At 37.8% G+C, this 17,254-nt stretch overlaps 1 protein-coding gene across 3 annotated transcripts; it reads right to left on the bottom strand.

The window, feature by feature from the left end:
• Positions 1-2,609: 2,609 nt before the first annotated feature.
• On the bottom strand, positions 2,610-16,937 carry abcb11b (ATP-binding cassette, sub-family B (MDR/TAP), member 11b). 3 transcript variants are annotated; one of them, XM_059529177.1, is made up of 29 exons: positions 16,746-16,937; positions 16,557-16,650; positions 16,452-16,470; positions 16,316-16,342; positions 16,177-16,231; positions 15,666-15,910; positions 14,875-14,962; positions 14,622-14,755; positions 14,363-14,534; positions 13,947-14,071; positions 13,642-13,816; positions 13,442-13,555; positions 12,654-12,764; positions 12,450-12,575; positions 12,168-12,371; positions 11,647-11,817; positions 11,312-11,513; positions 9,374-9,455; positions 9,090-9,195; positions 8,839-9,006; positions 8,657-8,761; positions 7,355-7,516; positions 7,063-7,266; positions 6,422-6,663; positions 6,173-6,329; positions 4,249-4,446; positions 3,932-4,138; positions 3,136-3,282; positions 2,610-3,048 (listed from the first exon to the last, which is right to left on the bottom strand). In XM_059529177.1, exons 2-29 carry the CDS (start codon positions 16,630-16,632, stop codon positions 2,848-2,850), a joined length of 4,023 nt encoding a protein of 1,340 aa, XP_059385160.1. In that variant the 5' UTR covers positions 16,633-16,650; positions 16,746-16,937; the 3' UTR covers positions 2,610-2,847. The 3 variants fall into 3 exon arrangements, with proteins under 3 accessions (XP_059385160.1, XP_059385159.1, XP_059385158.1); XM_059529176.1 differs by having other exon boundaries at positions 16,316-16,470; positions 16,746-16,936; XM_059529175.1 differs by lacking the exons at positions 16,316-16,342; positions 16,452-16,470; positions 16,557-16,650; positions 16,746-16,937 and having other exon boundaries at positions 16,177-16,309.
• Between the last annotated feature and the right edge of the window lie 317 nt (positions 16,938-17,254).

Raw genomic sequence — 17,254 nt, 5'->3', positions numbered from 1 at the left:
ATATGAGATTGAGCTGAAGAATGTATGCTTTATCAGATGCAGGTCATCACACTCGCTCAGTCCATCATTCATGATACTTTTAACTTCAGAGAAGCAACTCCTTGTTCTTTCATTGCTAGTTCTATCAATGATGTAATATCTGTGCTGTCGGTTTGCGCTTTTAGAAACTTTGAGAATACACATGGACAAAAATGCTGCTGTTCAGTAAATCCATTACGGTTGTTGCAAATAAAATGAAATGTAAAGTTTTAACTGCAGCTTTAAATTTAGATCTACTCAATAATGCACCAAGATTCTTTTTACATGTTTTAACAGTGTTGCCCATTATTACCAATAACACACATGAGTCCGTTGAGCTTATGAATTCACTGGCCAATCAGAAGTGTTCAGATGAGACTAAGGCCCCGTTTACACTAGTGCGTTTTCATTTTAAAACGCATAACTTAGGTTACACCTATCACACTACTCCAGCATTTTCCACGTTCGAAAACTGAAACTTTTTCAGTCAATGTTTAACCTGACTTGTCACGTTGTTAGTTTTTGTATGGAGAAAACCATGTACTTTGGCACTGTCCTTTGGCCATTTCAAAACATCTGTTCTGAGTTCCACTGCACGAGTCCTCCTTCATGTTTGACCTACTAAGAAGACCAGAATAAAGCATTTAAGAATGGGAAATCATCCCTGCACCCCATCTCCAGCAACTATAGACACTGGGTTGCCCAGGACAGTGGGATCCTCCCTGACATCACTCTTGATGGGACGGTGGCAAACCTCCTTTCCCTTAATTCCAGCACAGCGCTCAACCTGCAGTACGCAGCTGTCCAGAGAAGCTTCACCACAGACCAGCTGGCGGCTTTAGACACCAACCTCACCTCTATTTTCGGACAGAGCACAAACGCATCTTACGGAGGTGTGGGAGTTGTGGCACTCGCTTTATCTTTCCTGCTTGGCAGCATTGTGAGCGAATACCTCAAACTGGTGTCTAAGAGGGCCAATGACATTGACGAAATTGGAGAAATAACTGAACTCTATGACCAGAAGCTTAAGTATGCTCTGATCAAGCTCTATGAGAGCATGACTGTGGATCATCAGCTGAACATGTATAGTATAAAGCAGTGGATACATGGAGCAGCGATCCACCTGCACATGAGGATTCATGGGATTCGTTTGGCGTCCGTACCCAAAGGCACAGCCAAATCGCTGCATTTGTCCTACCGAACGGGGTTAGCGAGGTTAATGCAGCTCTACGCATCTTACTTGAGGCAGTACGTTAGAGAACGGTCCACCACACAAGTTCCTCCGGTAAAGGAGGGTTTCTTAATCATTGAACTTGGTAAGAAAGTCAGACACCGCGTGGTCCATAACACCTGCCAATCACAGGCTATTGCCTCGGCGGTCATGGCCGGATTTTATCAGCACAGAATACTGGAAAGATAAAACGATTTTTTGATGAAGCTGGTCAAATCTTGGACAGCTTGCTTCAACTGAAAGAAACTTTTGAACTTCACCGACGACAGCGAATGAAATCGTAACTGGATGTGACTTCTTCTGAGGTGATTTATTGAGCTGCTTTTTCTAATACTACATATACTTTGTTTACACACAATATATTCATAAACTACACAACTAAACTACTTGCATATCTGCTGTTTTTGTTTGTAAGTTTGAATATCGTCATATGCTATCTATGCTAAGTGCTGCATGTATTAGCATTACTTATTGAATGAGCTTACTGTTAATAAATAAATAAGCTAAAACCAGTGCATTGGAGTTGTGTTATACAGTAATTATTTTATTCTTGTGTTACTTACTTTTGATCATTTTGGGAATGAAAGATGCAAGAAATACATCCTATTTATTGTTATAGTAAACGATTGAATGATACTAATAAAGATTATGCATATCAGTCATTAAACTGCATACATTAGAGCATATTTAAGTCGTGAGCCTGCCTTACTTTAATTCTTGACTGTGAATGATATAACTGTCCAGATGCTACTGGTATGTACTATGTATGGGTTTTACTGTGCTGCTTTAAGCAAACAGCAAAACAAAAGGTGCTGTAAATGATATTAGCCATTTATCTTATTTCCACCCCACAGGAGTCCTATGCCAAAAACAATTAATTAAAGTTATATTGTTTATTATTTCCAAATAAACTGATTATAATTAACAAAAATGAATGCAAAAAGATCCCCCAAAATTTACATGTACAAATAAATGAACAAAATACATAAGTAAGGAGTTTCCCAATAATTAATTAAATTCAGAAATAAAAGAAAAGAGATTTTCAACAAATATATTTAGCATAATGTATATTTGTTTAAAATTCGCTACGAGTGGTCATCGTAATGTGGCTGTCATCTGATTGGCTTGTGTAGAGAGTGGTGTAGAGTCCACATATTTCTGATGCTAGAAATGTTTCAGAATCAATATATGCACAGGAAGTGATCCACATTTGATTTCCAGGCAGTTGTGTTTGTGACACTTTAACACACACACACACACACACACACACATTCATATTATGTATATATATCATTGTTGTCATGACATAATTTCCTCTGACCCACGAGCTATTAATTACAAAATTTGTGGCTCAGACTGCTTTTTTGTTCAATCAATAAATGTTTTATTTGATAAATACATTCATAAATTACATTCATTTTGCAATTAATACAACAAAGAACACATTTAAGTTTTTGTTTCCAGCAATTATTAGATGAACAAATGTTTTCTTGTGACATACATTTTTTATACAATATTTACTCAAAATGCAGTAAAAATATTTCTGGGAAAGAAGGCATGGTAATCAGCCTCTCTAGTTCCTAATGTTGAGTGTGAGCTTAGCTGATCGGCGCTCCGGTCGTGACGAGTTTGTAGTACGCGCCCTTCAGGCCCATGAGATAGTCATGCGTGCCCTTCTCAATGACGTAACCCCGTGACATCACAGCTATGATGTCAGAGTTCTGGATAGTAGAGAGACGGTGAGCGATGACGATACATGTTCTGCCTTCTCTGGCTTTATCCAGCGCCTCCTGTACAGTCTGACACACACAGGCAAACATACGACTGAATGAGTTCAAAGCAAAAGGAAGATCCTCTCAAACTCTGCTTCTGGCTTTCCTGCTCACCTTCTCACTCTCTGTGTCCAGTGCTGAGGTGGCCTCGTCCAGCAGAAGTATTTTGGGGTCTCGTATGATGGCTCTGGCTATGGCAATGCGCTGCTTTTGGCCACGGGACAGCTGGGAACCTTGGGAACCAACATTAGTGTCGTATTTCTGCATCATGGGACACATAAAAACAATTAACTTTTGTTTTTACAGCATTTTACATTGATCAGCAAACATAAACAGATGCTTAGCCGTATACATGCTTGATGCACGAGAACAAATTTTATTGGTTCTCACGTCAAGCAAGCATGCTTGAGCTTCAGTTTGCCATAACTGATGTGTGTGTTGATAAATGTTTACATGTGAATAAAAGCCTAAATAAAATCTGTTCATCATATAAAGCAATCAAGACTCTTGAGAAAATTCATGTGGATTATTTTTACAATCTCTTTATGAAACGTCAAAGTGGTAGATTGCATAGGCTGTCAATGGAGGGACAGAAATCTCTCAGATTTCATTCAAAATATCTTAATTTGTGTTCTGAAGACAAACAAATGTAAATGACTTCAAAATTAAAACGGCTTCAAACTTAAAATCGTCTAACTTCAAGTTAATTTTAATTTAATTTCAACAATTTCAAACTATCAGGCTACATACTGTTGCATAAACTTCTGTTGTTTTTAAATGTCTTTTATAAATAAGTTACTTTAATCTGAAGACGTGAAGCGGTAAGAGTAGAGTTAAAGCAGAGTTGGGCACTAAGTGAATGCAGCATTCATTCAAAATTCTTGTAATATGAAGATTCCCCATTGAACACCTCAGGAAGTGACATGACAAAGTCATGCAGCTGGGCTTTCTTGGCTGCGGTGATGACATCATCCATGCTGAGATTGCGCTGATTGTCTCCGTAGCGGATGTTCTCCGCTATACTGCAGTCAAACAAAATCGGCTCCTGAGAGACGATCCCAATCTTAGAGCGCAGGAAAGCAACATTGACCCGAGTAGATTCATGGCCATCAATGAGCTAACCGATAAAGAACAATGATTAGATCCCAAACTCTGAGTTTCAGAAAAATAATTTGATGCAAAAACCCAATACAAAGTCTGTGAAAAGTCCCAAAAGAGTTTTCTTACCACACGTCCATTGTTAGGATCATAAAATCGCTCCAGTAGTTGAACGCTGGTGCTTTTGCCACAGCCACTGCTGCCCACAAAGGCCAAAGTCTGTCCCGGTTTAACACTCACACTCAGACCATTCAGAACCTGAATATCTGGCCGGGACGGGTATGTAAACTTGCAGTCTATAAACTCAATGTCCCCTTTAAAATTATCCTAAAAGAAAGAGAAAGGGAGAGTTTACTGTCATGTTTTATGACGGTCAGACTGTGTGTTCCTGCCTTTGCAGAACATTCTTATATTGCTGCACAAAGAAATAATGCAGTAGTAAAATGCAGCGTTTCAAATATTTTGTTTATATGTCCTATATACACTCACTGACCACTTTATTAGGTACACCTTGCTAGTTGGTGGACCCACTTTTGCCTTCAGAACTGCCTTAATTCTTTGTGGCATAGATTCAACAAGGTGTTGGATTTGAGCTTTGTGACATGGTGCATTATCCTGCTGGAAGTAGCCATCAGAAGATGGGTTCACTGTAGTCATAAAGGGATGGACATGGTCAGCAACAATACTCAGGTAGGCTGTGGCGTTTAAACAATGCTCAACTGGTACTAAGGGGCCCAAATTGTGCCAAGAAAATATCCCCCACTCCATTAAACCACCAGCAGCAGCCTGAACCACTGAGACAAGGCAGGATGGATCCATGCTTTCATGTTCTTTACACCAAATTCTGACTCTACCATCTGAATGTCACAGCAGCAATTGAGACTGATCAGACTAGGCAACATTTTTCCAATCTTCTATTGGTGAGCCTGTGTGAATTGAATCCTCTGTTTCCTGTTCTTAGGTGACAGGAGCGGCACCCGCTGTAGCCCATCTGCTTCAGGGTTCGACCTGTTGTGTGTTCAGAGATGGTATTCCGTATACCTTATATATATGTGTATATGTATGTATATGTATATGTATATGTATATATATATATATATATATATGTATATGTATATATATATATATATATATATGTATATGTATATATATGGACCACAGACTGAAGGCAAAAGGGCCAACAAGTGCTAAGCATCTCTCGGGGAACTCCTTCAAGACTGTTGGAAGACCATTTCAGGTGACTACCTCTTGAAGCTCATCAAGAGAATGCCAAGAGTGTGCAAAGCAGTAATCAAAGCAAAAGGTGGCTACTTTGAAGAACCTAGAATATGACATATTTTCAGTTGTTTCACACTTTTTTTGTTATGTATATAATTCCATATATAATTCCACATGTGTTAATTCATCCTTTTGATGCCTTCAGTGTGAATCTACAATTTTCATAGTCATGAAAATAAAGAAAACTCTTTGAATGAGAAGGTGTGTCCAAACTTTTGGTCTGTACTGTATATATATATATATATATAAAGTTAATAGTAGGCTATATACTCTAAATATGACCAATTATGTTCAGTCCTGTAACAGATACAATGATTCTGGAATGTACACTTCCACAATAGTTTGGAATAATAAGGATTTTGTTATGTTTTTAAAGGAAATCTGTTTCACTCACCAAAGTCTCATATTTATGATCAAAAATAAATTATAAAATTTTTGAAATATTATAAAAATTTTGAATAACCATTTTCTGTGCCAATAACCATTTAGAATTATGTATTTCTGTGATGCAAAGCTGAATTTACTTCATTCTACTGTCACATGATCCTTCAGAAATCATTCTTCAATTTGTTTATTTCATATTATTAAATTTGTTTATTAATTATTTATAGCTTTTTGTCTACTGGGGGGAAATAAACATTACTAGTGTTTGTAACATTTTTAAACACTTCATTTTAGTTGTTAGTTCTGCCAGCAATGCCATTTTAACCCGATAGTGTGACTTTTTTTCTGGGAAATGTTGGCCAAAAATGATTGGTAGTGCTAACTGAATTACCCATTTGTCTCCTTCATCACTGTAGACACTGATTTTAGGAATGTGGTCGAGTAGCTTGAAGAATCTTGCGGCAGAGATCTTGGCTTTGGCGTAGTCTGGAGTATACGATGACGCTCGGCCGAGAGCTGTGCCACTGGTTACAATCGCTGAAATCACCCTGTAGTGATAGAACCTTACCTAATTATGACATCCATTTACTCCAACTACACAATGTTACCCCCAAAAACACTTTTTTAATTAGTATTTCACCTGAAAACATAACTGAAGTGTAGCCCCTCTCGATAGACCAGGTATCCACCAAATCGATAGGAAGCAGAGTTTGCCATGAAGACCACGCACTGGGCAAACCCATAACAGGCACCATAAACATTAGCCTTCTTCAGTGCAGCCTGGTACGGAGCCTCCAGGTGTTCCTCGAACATTTCCACAAAATTACGCTCTTTTCCCAAGCCGGCGATGGTGCGGATGTTATTCAGTGCTTCCCCAGATATCTAAACAAACAGCAAGACATTTAAAATAGCCAATACTGAAGCTGAATGGTTGGTGATTTTTTTTATTAGGGATGTACTGATGTATAATAGTATTCTGTAAAAATCAGTATTACCTTATATAATACTTTATGTGCAATTGAGTTTAAATAGCTATTAGAAAATAAACAGCAGCTGAATATAATAGTTTGGGCTCTGTTGTAAATTTTAACCTGTAATATTATAGTAATATGCCAAATGAGAGGCTTCCCTGTGTAGTTTACACAGCATTAGGTGGAAGAATTTCAAGTAGAAATCCAAACTGCTGGTATCAGCACGTGGCATTCTGAATTATCAGCTATCGGCGGAGAAATTTAGTGTGGGTGTATCCCTAGATTTAACCATATTTTAGTCTAGCCTCACCTGTCCTGCTGACTCCAAGGCCTCTTTGTCCTGCTTGGCGAATCCAGTTAACATCTTAGCCTGAAACCCTCCAGAAAGAGCCAGGAAGGGCAGGAAGCACAGGATGACCAGAGTGAGCTTCCAGCTGAAGTAGAAGGAGATGATAATGGCCACACCGATGTTGGTCAGAGAATTCACGATCATGCCGATCTGAGAACCTGTGGCCTGTGGTGTCATTTAGTGTAATTAGGCTTCATTTTTATTGAAAAGTGTCACGTGTCATCTAGAAGGATCTGCTGAATGTTTTTCTTACTCCCTGGACTTGTGAGGCATCAGTGGCTAGTCTTGTGGTCAAAGCACCTGGGCTGTTTCGGTGGTCATCAAACCAGCTGATCTCCTTTCCCAGCATGGACTGAAAACCCAGACACCTCAGTCTACGAGTCAGCAGCTCCCCAGATTTAGAGAATGCATAGCCCTGAGAGAACGAATGAAAGAAGTAGCTGTAAATAAACGCTATCTAGATACCGAGAAAGCTAACGTATACTTATGGCACTTTGCAACTACGACTTACATGTCTAGAAACAAATTCTGAAATCTGACTGGAATGCAATTCATAACGGAACATGCGTTGCCAAAAGGGAGCGTTACTATAGAGTATATTAGTGTAATAAGTCTTCAACAGTTTTGTCTTTTTTTTTCAGTTTGAAAGAGAATCTTGCAAAATAAGGCATATTTATATATTTATAGCTACCTAAATTATATACATATAAGAAAATTTTAAATTTAATATGTTGCCTTACAACAAACCAAAATCAAAAATTCTATATGTAAAATGTACTAAAATTAAGACTGAAATAAAATAAATTAAGGTTCCCTTTCTTAGTTTTTTTTTAGTTAGCCTTCAGTTGGCAAGCTAACAGCTTAGCCTAGTAGCTTAGCATAGTGCTTACTCATTAAGAAGTGCTCTTTTAATTAGCGAGAATAATGAATATTTTTGGTCAGGCATTGATGAAGAGGCAGCATTTCAAGGCATGAAGGTATCAACGCACATCCGAAACCAAATTCTGTTTTACTTCTTGTCTCTGGAGGTACCTGCTTCTGATCAAGTTTTGAAGGCAGCATAGATGTATCATTCACTGCCTTTGATATGCCACAATCCCGAGCCTTCCATTCCATGACGATTGGGATAAAAAAATTAAGATGGCATCTTAAACTTGCGTTTGGTGGTCAGTTTGTGTGTAAATGTGTGTTTCTGACTAACTTTTTGCACTTTTTATGTTATTTCTAGCGAGAAATCAGTATTATGATAATTCAAAATTTGTTTAGTTATCATCAAAACCCGTTCTATTTTGTTGTAGATCATTAAACCGCTACTCTGCCTCAGAAGCCTGTCCGAAATCACTTTCATGAGGTGCCTTTGTGCAAAAATGCTGCCTGCAAAGTCATTGCCTCATGAGGCAGCTAGGCTTTCGAATGCATCTTGGCATTTAAAGATAACTTTATCGCCCCCTTGAGGTGTAGAGCTTCCACAGTAAAGAAAAAAATGCATAGAATTGTTGGTCCTACTGTTATAGTTTTCGAATTTTTCATGAAAAGGCTTAAAATGAAGACAAACCTGTAACATCTGAGTGAAAAACGAAACCAAACCAACGACTACAAAAAACAGACAGATTCCATTAATTTCTCTTCTTTGTTCAACAGGGTCAGGCATCGAGAAGGTCTGCAGGTAAAGAGAGTTGAAAGTCACCCTTACAACAAACACATGGACTAGAGGAGAAAAGCTGGTGGAAACCTCACCGCCAGGATTTGGCTGAAGAGAAGAGAGTAGACGGGGTTCACCCCTCCATTCACAGCGGCTCCAAAGCTTCCAAAGAGCATGTAGGGCCATTCAGGAGCGTTGTACTTCAGAATACGAGCCACTGGAGCTGGTTCCACCTCTTCTGAATCTTCATCAGGAAGGGCGCTCTACATAAACGTTCAGTATGAAAATATTGAGGTGTTTGCGAGATGTTGCGTCAGGCTTATGGTGTTGGAATCAGAGCTCGAACCTTTCCCTGGAATTCCTGAGGAACGCCCAGCTCTCCAACGATAGCCACAGACAATTCAGGTACAATGTTTGACAGCTGCGAGCGAGATCTTTGGTGAACAGAAGCCCTGAAGATATAGTAAAAGAGAGAGAGTGGGATAGAAAAAATGTATTGCTTATATAGATACAACCAACAACTTTAAATGAATAGTTCTATAATTCTCTATCAGTTTTTAATTTTTATTGTCATTCGCAATACTTCATAAGATTGTAATACTTCCCCTCATCCTACATCACCATTTGTACCTTAGACTAGCACGATAGCTTCCTGCCCTGTTGAGACTCTTTCTCTCTGGATCAGGTACACTGCTTTCAGCCTCCTCCATCTCTGAGAAGTGTAAGAAACAGAAAGATTAGAATTACGTCACTTTATTTGCTTATTTTATGTGAATATAAATGTGACTATATATGATCATGATTTGATAAATCAAATTTTTTGACATGCAAGAGGTCATTGTACTACAGTACAAAGCATCCAGTGAGTTTCAGAGCTCAAAACTCGTTAGCCCAAAAACAACTTTTAGTGAAACCAAGATCAGAGAACGACTAGTTTCAGAGTTTGTCACATTATGATGTCATAGTGCTACAAAAGACCACCTCTGCAAAATCATCAACGCCTACTTCTACATCATCACGTCTTTGGCCCCGCCCACTGGAGCATTAGTGAGATGAGAAGGAAAGAAGAGCAATGCAGGATCACTGGACTAAAAAGCAAAAAAAAAAAAACATTAACTTCCAAAAGTTTCTAATCCTAGGAAAGTGATTATTTATTTTGAATTATGTTGATGTCTAAGTAATATTTGTTTGTTTGGTACATTTCACTGTTGCGCAGGCTTTGCAAACAGACTTTTACTGTAAGATATGGTCCTTACAGTAATACTGCAACACACTCCTTTCAACAGTCCATTCAGATCAGAGGACTAAAATCAGGGTAGAAAATGGCCTTTCGAAATGATGAGAATTTTTGTTGTAAAGATCATACTAATATTATAAGTGTATATCTCAGGAAATATCAAAACACCTTCAGTTCTACATGAAAAGCTTTGCAGATAGTATCACAGAAGGGTGATTTTGTTATATAAAGTTCTGTTATTAAGTAAAGCTATTAAAATCGTTTCTGTTCATTACAAAAATCTGAAAATAAAATATATATAGAATAGATTAAAAATGTTTATTTAAAAAAAGAAAGAAATGTAGAAATGTTGACCGTTAATTGAAATAAATTTACACTGAAGCACTAAAATGACAAAAACTAAGACTGAAATAAAAATATATGACAGCTAAACTGAAATATTTAAAATAAAATCTAATAAAAAAAACGGCAAAAGCTCATAATAAAATTACTAAAAGTAAACTGAAAACCTGAAATTATAAAAATAAAAGTCAATTCAAAATACGACTTAGTAGATAAATAATAAACTGATGTAAGGTTAATTTCAAAATAATAAAAATCTATTTTGAGGTATTAAAGATGACTTTTTAAAGAACCTAATTGCTTTTTACTCTTTAAGATATGTGAGACAAACAGAGACACACAACAAACTGTGAAGTAAAAATTGGCTGTTTTTCAAAAGGTCAGTGATGATGGGGTCAAACTAGCACCACGTCTTTGCTCCACAGAGTTCAGTGCATTGGAGAACATTGACACAAGTCGTGTTTAAAGGGACAGTTCACCCAAAAAGTAAAATTCTGTCATAAGAAATATATATATTTTGAAGAATGTTGGTAACCAAACAGAAAATGGTAGCCACTGACTTCCATGAAAAAAAAAGTAAAATAAAACACTAGGGCTACCGTCAACACCATGTTGGTAACCAACATTCTTCACAAATATCTTCTTTTGTGTTCAACAGCAGAAAGAAACTCATACAAGTTTGGAAGAACTTGAGAGTGAGTAAATGATGACAGAATTATCTTGTTTGGGTGTAAAACTATCCCTTAATACAGAATATGGTTACACTTTAGATTAGGGAACACACATTCACTATTAATTAAGAGTTTTGCCTCAGTAAAGTAAGTAGTAATGCAGAATAAGGCATTTAAACATGCTTTATAAGTACTACTAAACAGCCATTGTGCTAGAAATATGCATGCTAATAAGCAGCTAGTTAATAGTGAGAATTGGCCCTTAAAATAAAGTGTTACCGAGAGTGAAAAGTGTTATAGTAAGCTTGTGTTACTCACCCTGTCTGGCTTTTTGGTTGAGGGCTTTGTCTCCCTGGCTCTGAAGAGTCACCAAGGTGAAGTAGACACCCTTTCTGTCCAACAGCTCATCATGTTTTCCTCGTTCCACGGCACGCCCGTGCTCGAATCCCACGATCACATCAGCGTTCTTTATGGTGGATAATCGGTGAGCGATAGAGATGGTGGTGCGACCCATTCGGACCTTCAGCAGAGGATTGATGGTTTTGTCTTCACTGATTTAGATTTAATCGTCTACTATTCTGGCATATGTGATATGTCTGCCTGGACACGTGTGTGTGTGTGTCTGTGTGTGTGTGACTGTGTGTGTTGCTGACCTTGTCCAAAGCCTCCTGTACAACAGCCTCGCTCTCATTGTCCAGAGCTGATGTTGCCATGTCCAGGAGGAGGATTCTGGGATTCCTCACCAGTGCCCGGGCTATTGCGATTCGCTGCTTCTGCCCGCCACTCATCTGACCTCCACCTTCGCCCACCAAAGTATCAAATTTCTAAAAATTCAAATGCATAAAAAAGACACATATGTTATATACACACACCACTATTTTTAATGTTTTTGAAAGAAGTCTTTTATGCTCACCAAAGCTGCAATTATTGAACCAAAAATACAGTAAAAATACTAATATTTTGAAATATTACTACAATTTAAAAGAACCATTTTCTATTTGAATATATTTTAAAATGCAATTTATTCCTGTGATGCAAAGCTGCATTTTCTCCGGTCCCCAGTGTCACATGAAAGCCATGCTATATTGTTTAAAAAAAACTGAACAAACAGAGGTGTTCCTCAATTATGGCCTCAGTGTATGTACTGTATGTTCAGTGTTAGGTGTTCTCCTGCCTGAGGTAAGTCCATGATGAAGTTGTAGGCATTGGCCTCTTTGGTTGCTGTGATGATGTCGTCGTTGGAGACGCCAGGTCGCCCGTATCGAATGTTTTCAGCAATGGTGGTCGCGAACAGAACCGGCTCCTGCTCCACGATCCCAATCAGAGAACGCAGCCACTGGATGTTCAGACCCCGGATGTCATGACCGTCCAGTGTAACCTGGAGTCAAAGAGCACGTTAGAAAGGTTTCAAGGCCTCTGAATGATGTACTGTACACCAATAGTGCTGTTTCTTTACCATCCCTTCTTTGGGGTCATAAAATCGTTGGATGAGCTGGACTGCTGTGCTCTTCCCAGCACCACTGGGACCCACAAATGCTGTCGTCTCTCCTGACTTCACCTGCAGGTTTAGCTGATCGAGGATCTGTGAGAAGGAGGTGAGTAGAGTTTGTTTAAAGCAGACCAGATAACGTGGCTATACTGCTGTGAATTTTAGCTTTACCTTTACTTCAGGTCGGGATGGGTAATGAAAAGTTACATTATGAAACTCCAGATCTCCTTTCACTCTGTCTAACTTATATCCAGCCTCTGAAAGACAATCGATCTCTGGTTTCTGAAAATAAGACAAGATTCCTGTCAAAGCATCAAAGTTTCTTTTTTATTTGCTCCTGCATTGAGCTTGCTGGGCTTTTTCATTCTGTTATTTACACACGTGTAATCTTTCACAGGAGGACTTTAACACTCATTTGTCATCTTTTCATAATGTGGTGGTTCTAATAAAACTGTCTTTATTACATTAAATAGTACCATAATATATTACCATTATAATAAAAAACATAAATGTGTTAATATTTCTTACAAGCTGATTATTTACTTTTAAATTGGATCTCATTGAAGAGTTTCAAAGTGTTTTTTTTAAACAGTTTTAGATTTGAGCAGTTTTATTTCAGCGTTATTTATACATGATTATAGTATTTATTATTTTTAATAAGCTTATATTTTCCTACTTTTTCACTTTTATTTTTCACTATTATTTGTTACAAACAGAACTGAAAAATGAAATGAAAATTTATAAAAAAAAATCTTTATTTATTTATTTTTCCATTTTACATCACTATCTTAAAAAAGCAGATTATTTACAAGTTTATATTTGATCTCACTGAAGATTTTCAATGTGAATTTTGAAAAAAAAAATGTTTTGATTTAATCTGATTTATTTTAATATATATATATATATATATATGATTATAGTATTTATTATTATTTGGAATTAGCTTTCAGTTCACTTACACGCTCTATTGTCTCAAAGATAATGGTGGCGGCTCCTCTTCCAGCAGCAAAAGCCTCCAGACAGGGAGAAGCCTGGCCCAGACTCAGTGCAGCAATGAGCACGCCAAAAAACACCTGTGCACAAAAATAAACACACAACGAATGACAATAAGGTCAACCATGATGTGTGGGTTCTTCTGCACGTGAGATTACGTGTGTACCTGCAGCAATGTCCCTGGACTGTACTCTTGTGTGTCCACCACTAAGCTGGATCCATACCAAAAGGCCAGTGCATAACACAGGAAGATGATAAACCACATGTACCCTGTGAAAAACCCCATGATCAGGCCTTTCCTGATGCCCCATCGCTGGGCAGAGACCAGATTGTGGTCATACCTGCAGAAAACATTTAATTGAAAGCGTTTGATGGTTAAATTATGGTATCAGTTCAGATAAAAATGACACACAGTCAGTAGAGATCACAGTAGAGCGTGGGAGTCATTATGAGTGAAGATGATGGTTATACCTCTCCACTTCTTTTCTCTCGCCACCGAATGCTGCCACCGTGCGTATAGAGGATAACACCTCATCCGCGACAGCACCAGCTTTAGCATACGCCTGCAGCTCCATTCCCGTCAGCTTTGCCACAAACTAGACACACACATACAAACAAAACAAGTTTCATTTATCGTAATCAAAGGAACAGTTCACCCAAAAATGAAAAATGTGTCATCATTTACTCAGCCTCAAGTTGTTCCAAATCTTTCTTTCTTCTGTTGAACACACAATAAGATACTTTGAAGAATGTTGGAGAACAAACAGCTGTTGATCCCCATAGTAAGGGAGTCAATGGGGACCAGGAGTTGTTTGGTTTCCAACAGAATATGTCTCTATCTATCTCTTTTATGTGAAATGTGAGTCCTGATGTATATTCTTTCTCACCAGAGCCATGAGACCTGCTCCGACCCCGATGAGAGGAGACACTGAGACAATGACCAGTGTTAGTTTCCAGCCCTTCGCAAAACCCATGAGGAAGCCACACACAAACGTGGTGAAGCGCTGGATGAAGATCCCCACCTGATCAGCAATGGCATCGTTTATCTTGTTGATGTCACTGGGATCATATGGAGACGATATACATCAGGTCACCTGTGTTTATTTGAAGTGTTTGTGCTCTGGAGAGTGTTTGAATGTATCGTACTCAGACATGCGCGTATTGAGCTCTCCCACAGAGGTGCAGTCGAACCATCCGATCTCCATCCTCATGACCTTCCTGAAATACATCTTCCTGATGATCTGAATCTGTCGTGCTGCTGCAGTTATCCACAAAGAGATCTGGGGGGGGGGGGGGGGGGGGGTTGGGGGGGCATGTAAAATTCTGAACATTATTAAAGTTTTTGCAAATGGTCTTTCACATTTACAGAAACTGGAGAGAAGCAGTTTAAAAGGTTGACCTGGAGGTATCCTAGAATGAAGACCCCCGCTCCGATGCCTACATAATAGTAGGCGAAATTGGTCATTTCATATTCAATGTCCAGTAGCCTGAAACAGAAGAGCACACTATATTGAAGAGAAAATGTGAAGAAAAAAAAACTTATGAAATGCATATTAAAAATGAAACAATTTAAAATTCTTAAATATTACAATTAAAATTTCTTCCAACTATATTTGTATTGTTATTGTATATTTATTTTTAAAAAGTACTAAACAAATACATTTTATTTTAGTATCATTAACATACTATTATAGTTTTTATTAATATTTTGAATGAGTTTTTTAGTTTTTAATAGACACACACACACACACACACACACACACACATATATATATATATATATATATATATATATATATATATATTGTTTTTATTACTTTTTATTTCTGTCTTAGTTTATGTTATTTTAGTAGCAATGTATGTGATGAAATTAAATTTTGTTTCAGTTAATATTTATTTTATTTCAAGTAACTTTTTTATTTTATTTCAATTTTAGTTTAAATTTTAGTTTACTATACTATAAACGATTGGATTGAGTATGTTATTATTATTATTATTATTTTTTTTTTTCAGAAATTAAACAGAAAAAAGATACACCATTATCTAGTTGATATTTATTTTATTTCAAGTATGGTTTTAATTTTAGTTAACTTTTAGGTAACTTGATGATAAAGTTAATCGTTTCAATAATATAATTTGGTATTAGTAAAATGACACTTGGCGATTGAAAATGTGACACCCCGCTCTCACCCGCATGATTTGGTCATGTTCAGTGCCAGGTTTTCTTCCTCCGTCCGGTTTCTCCACTGTATAGTATTGTTCACACACACTTTCTCCGGGTCTGTAAGCTCGTTGAGCTCGATGTCGTACTCTATGAAGGTGTCCGTCAGCATCCCAAACACCAGCAGCATCAGCGGCTGCGCCGAACCATGAGCGATCGCACATAAGCTCCCAAAAATCATCATGCAGATCTCCCGGCAGCTGGCGAAGCGAAACTGCAGGGGAAATCAACAATAAAACACATCAAGTACTGTAAAAATTGCTTTTATTGACTGTGCATAATATTGAAATGGGCCTACTGCAATATCATGAACAGAAATGTATCCAGATGATCTCCTCAAACCACAACCCCTTGATTTTAGACTACAAGTCATTATAAACGACAAGTTTGCTGCTGTATCCAACAGGTGTTCATCTAGTAACATAATATATTTTATGGCATGAATTCATATTCCTCATTGTTATAGTATATAGATATTACCAGCTGAAAGAAGCTGACACGGATGGCTGATTCTTCTTTCTTGCCTTTCTTGGACCTGTGAATGAGATGGTTTGCGGTGCTTAAAGGAAACGTGAGAAAGCAAGTCTCCATCATCAAGAAAAAATGAGAAAAGGATTACTTTTTATGCTTTCCAGAAGCCATTGTCCTGTATTAACACAAATTCAGTTAAAGAAAGTACGATTTCTCAATGCTTAGTTTTGAAAAAAGAAATGTAGCTTTCATTAACAACAAAAGAAGGGATGGTAAAAACTCACATGTAATCACCATTTGTCTCTGTAACAGAATCAATGTGTTCATTAACATCTGAATGAAGTGTGCTATAGATTTGAGAACAGTTACTACTGCACATCTGTTACTACCTTCATCTGTAAATTCATAACCAACATTTTCCTGTCCAAACTTCTTGACGCTGCGCAGCTTCACGCTTCCTGGCATCGTTCTGCCTGTCCTTGTCTTAATGGCATTTAGAAAACAGATGCTTCAGGATAATTGAATCACAGAAGAACATCATGTACCGTTTCAAACTGAACCCAACACTAAGAACGCACCTTACCGATCCAAAGTGACTCTTCTTTTCTTTTCTTTTCTTTTCTGTTATGTATTTGTTTTATGTTCTTTCCAGGATACTCCTAAAATCCAGTCATGATCTTAGCAGAAGTGCTGGTAGACTCTTGTCAGCTGTGTCGGAGTGAACCTCTCAGTCGATGCAGACAGTATGTGCTTGTAGTTAAATGTCTTGGTCGGTTTGGCTCTGGTGAGGTAACTGTCCGGCAGGTTTGTTCTGTCAGGGAGGGTGAATGACCTCTGTATACAAACACTGACATGAGATAATTCTCCCAAAAATCAATTCAGCTATTCGGGCTCACAAGATATGAGCTTTATTATAACAGTGTCTTGATATTTATGCTCGAAATCTCATTAAACATAGATATATAATAGGTACAGATGGTGTCACCTGGATTTCTGAGGAACGTCCAATGGGACGGTCATCTGTCATGCAGTCATTTTATGCAAAATGAGCCGTGACTGCGCTCTAAAATTTGACTGGTGTGAGATT

The sequence above is a fragment of the Carassius carassius genome, chromosome 38 (assembly GCF_963082965.1).
Source record: "Carassius carassius chromosome 38, fCarCar2.1, whole genome shotgun sequence".
In the NCBI taxonomy this organism is placed as follows: domain Eukaryota; kingdom Metazoa; phylum Chordata; class Actinopteri; order Cypriniformes; family Cyprinidae; genus Carassius; species Carassius carassius.
The sequence above is the reverse complement of the archived record's forward strand: the minus strand, read 5'-3'. Positions and strand labels throughout refer to the sequence as shown.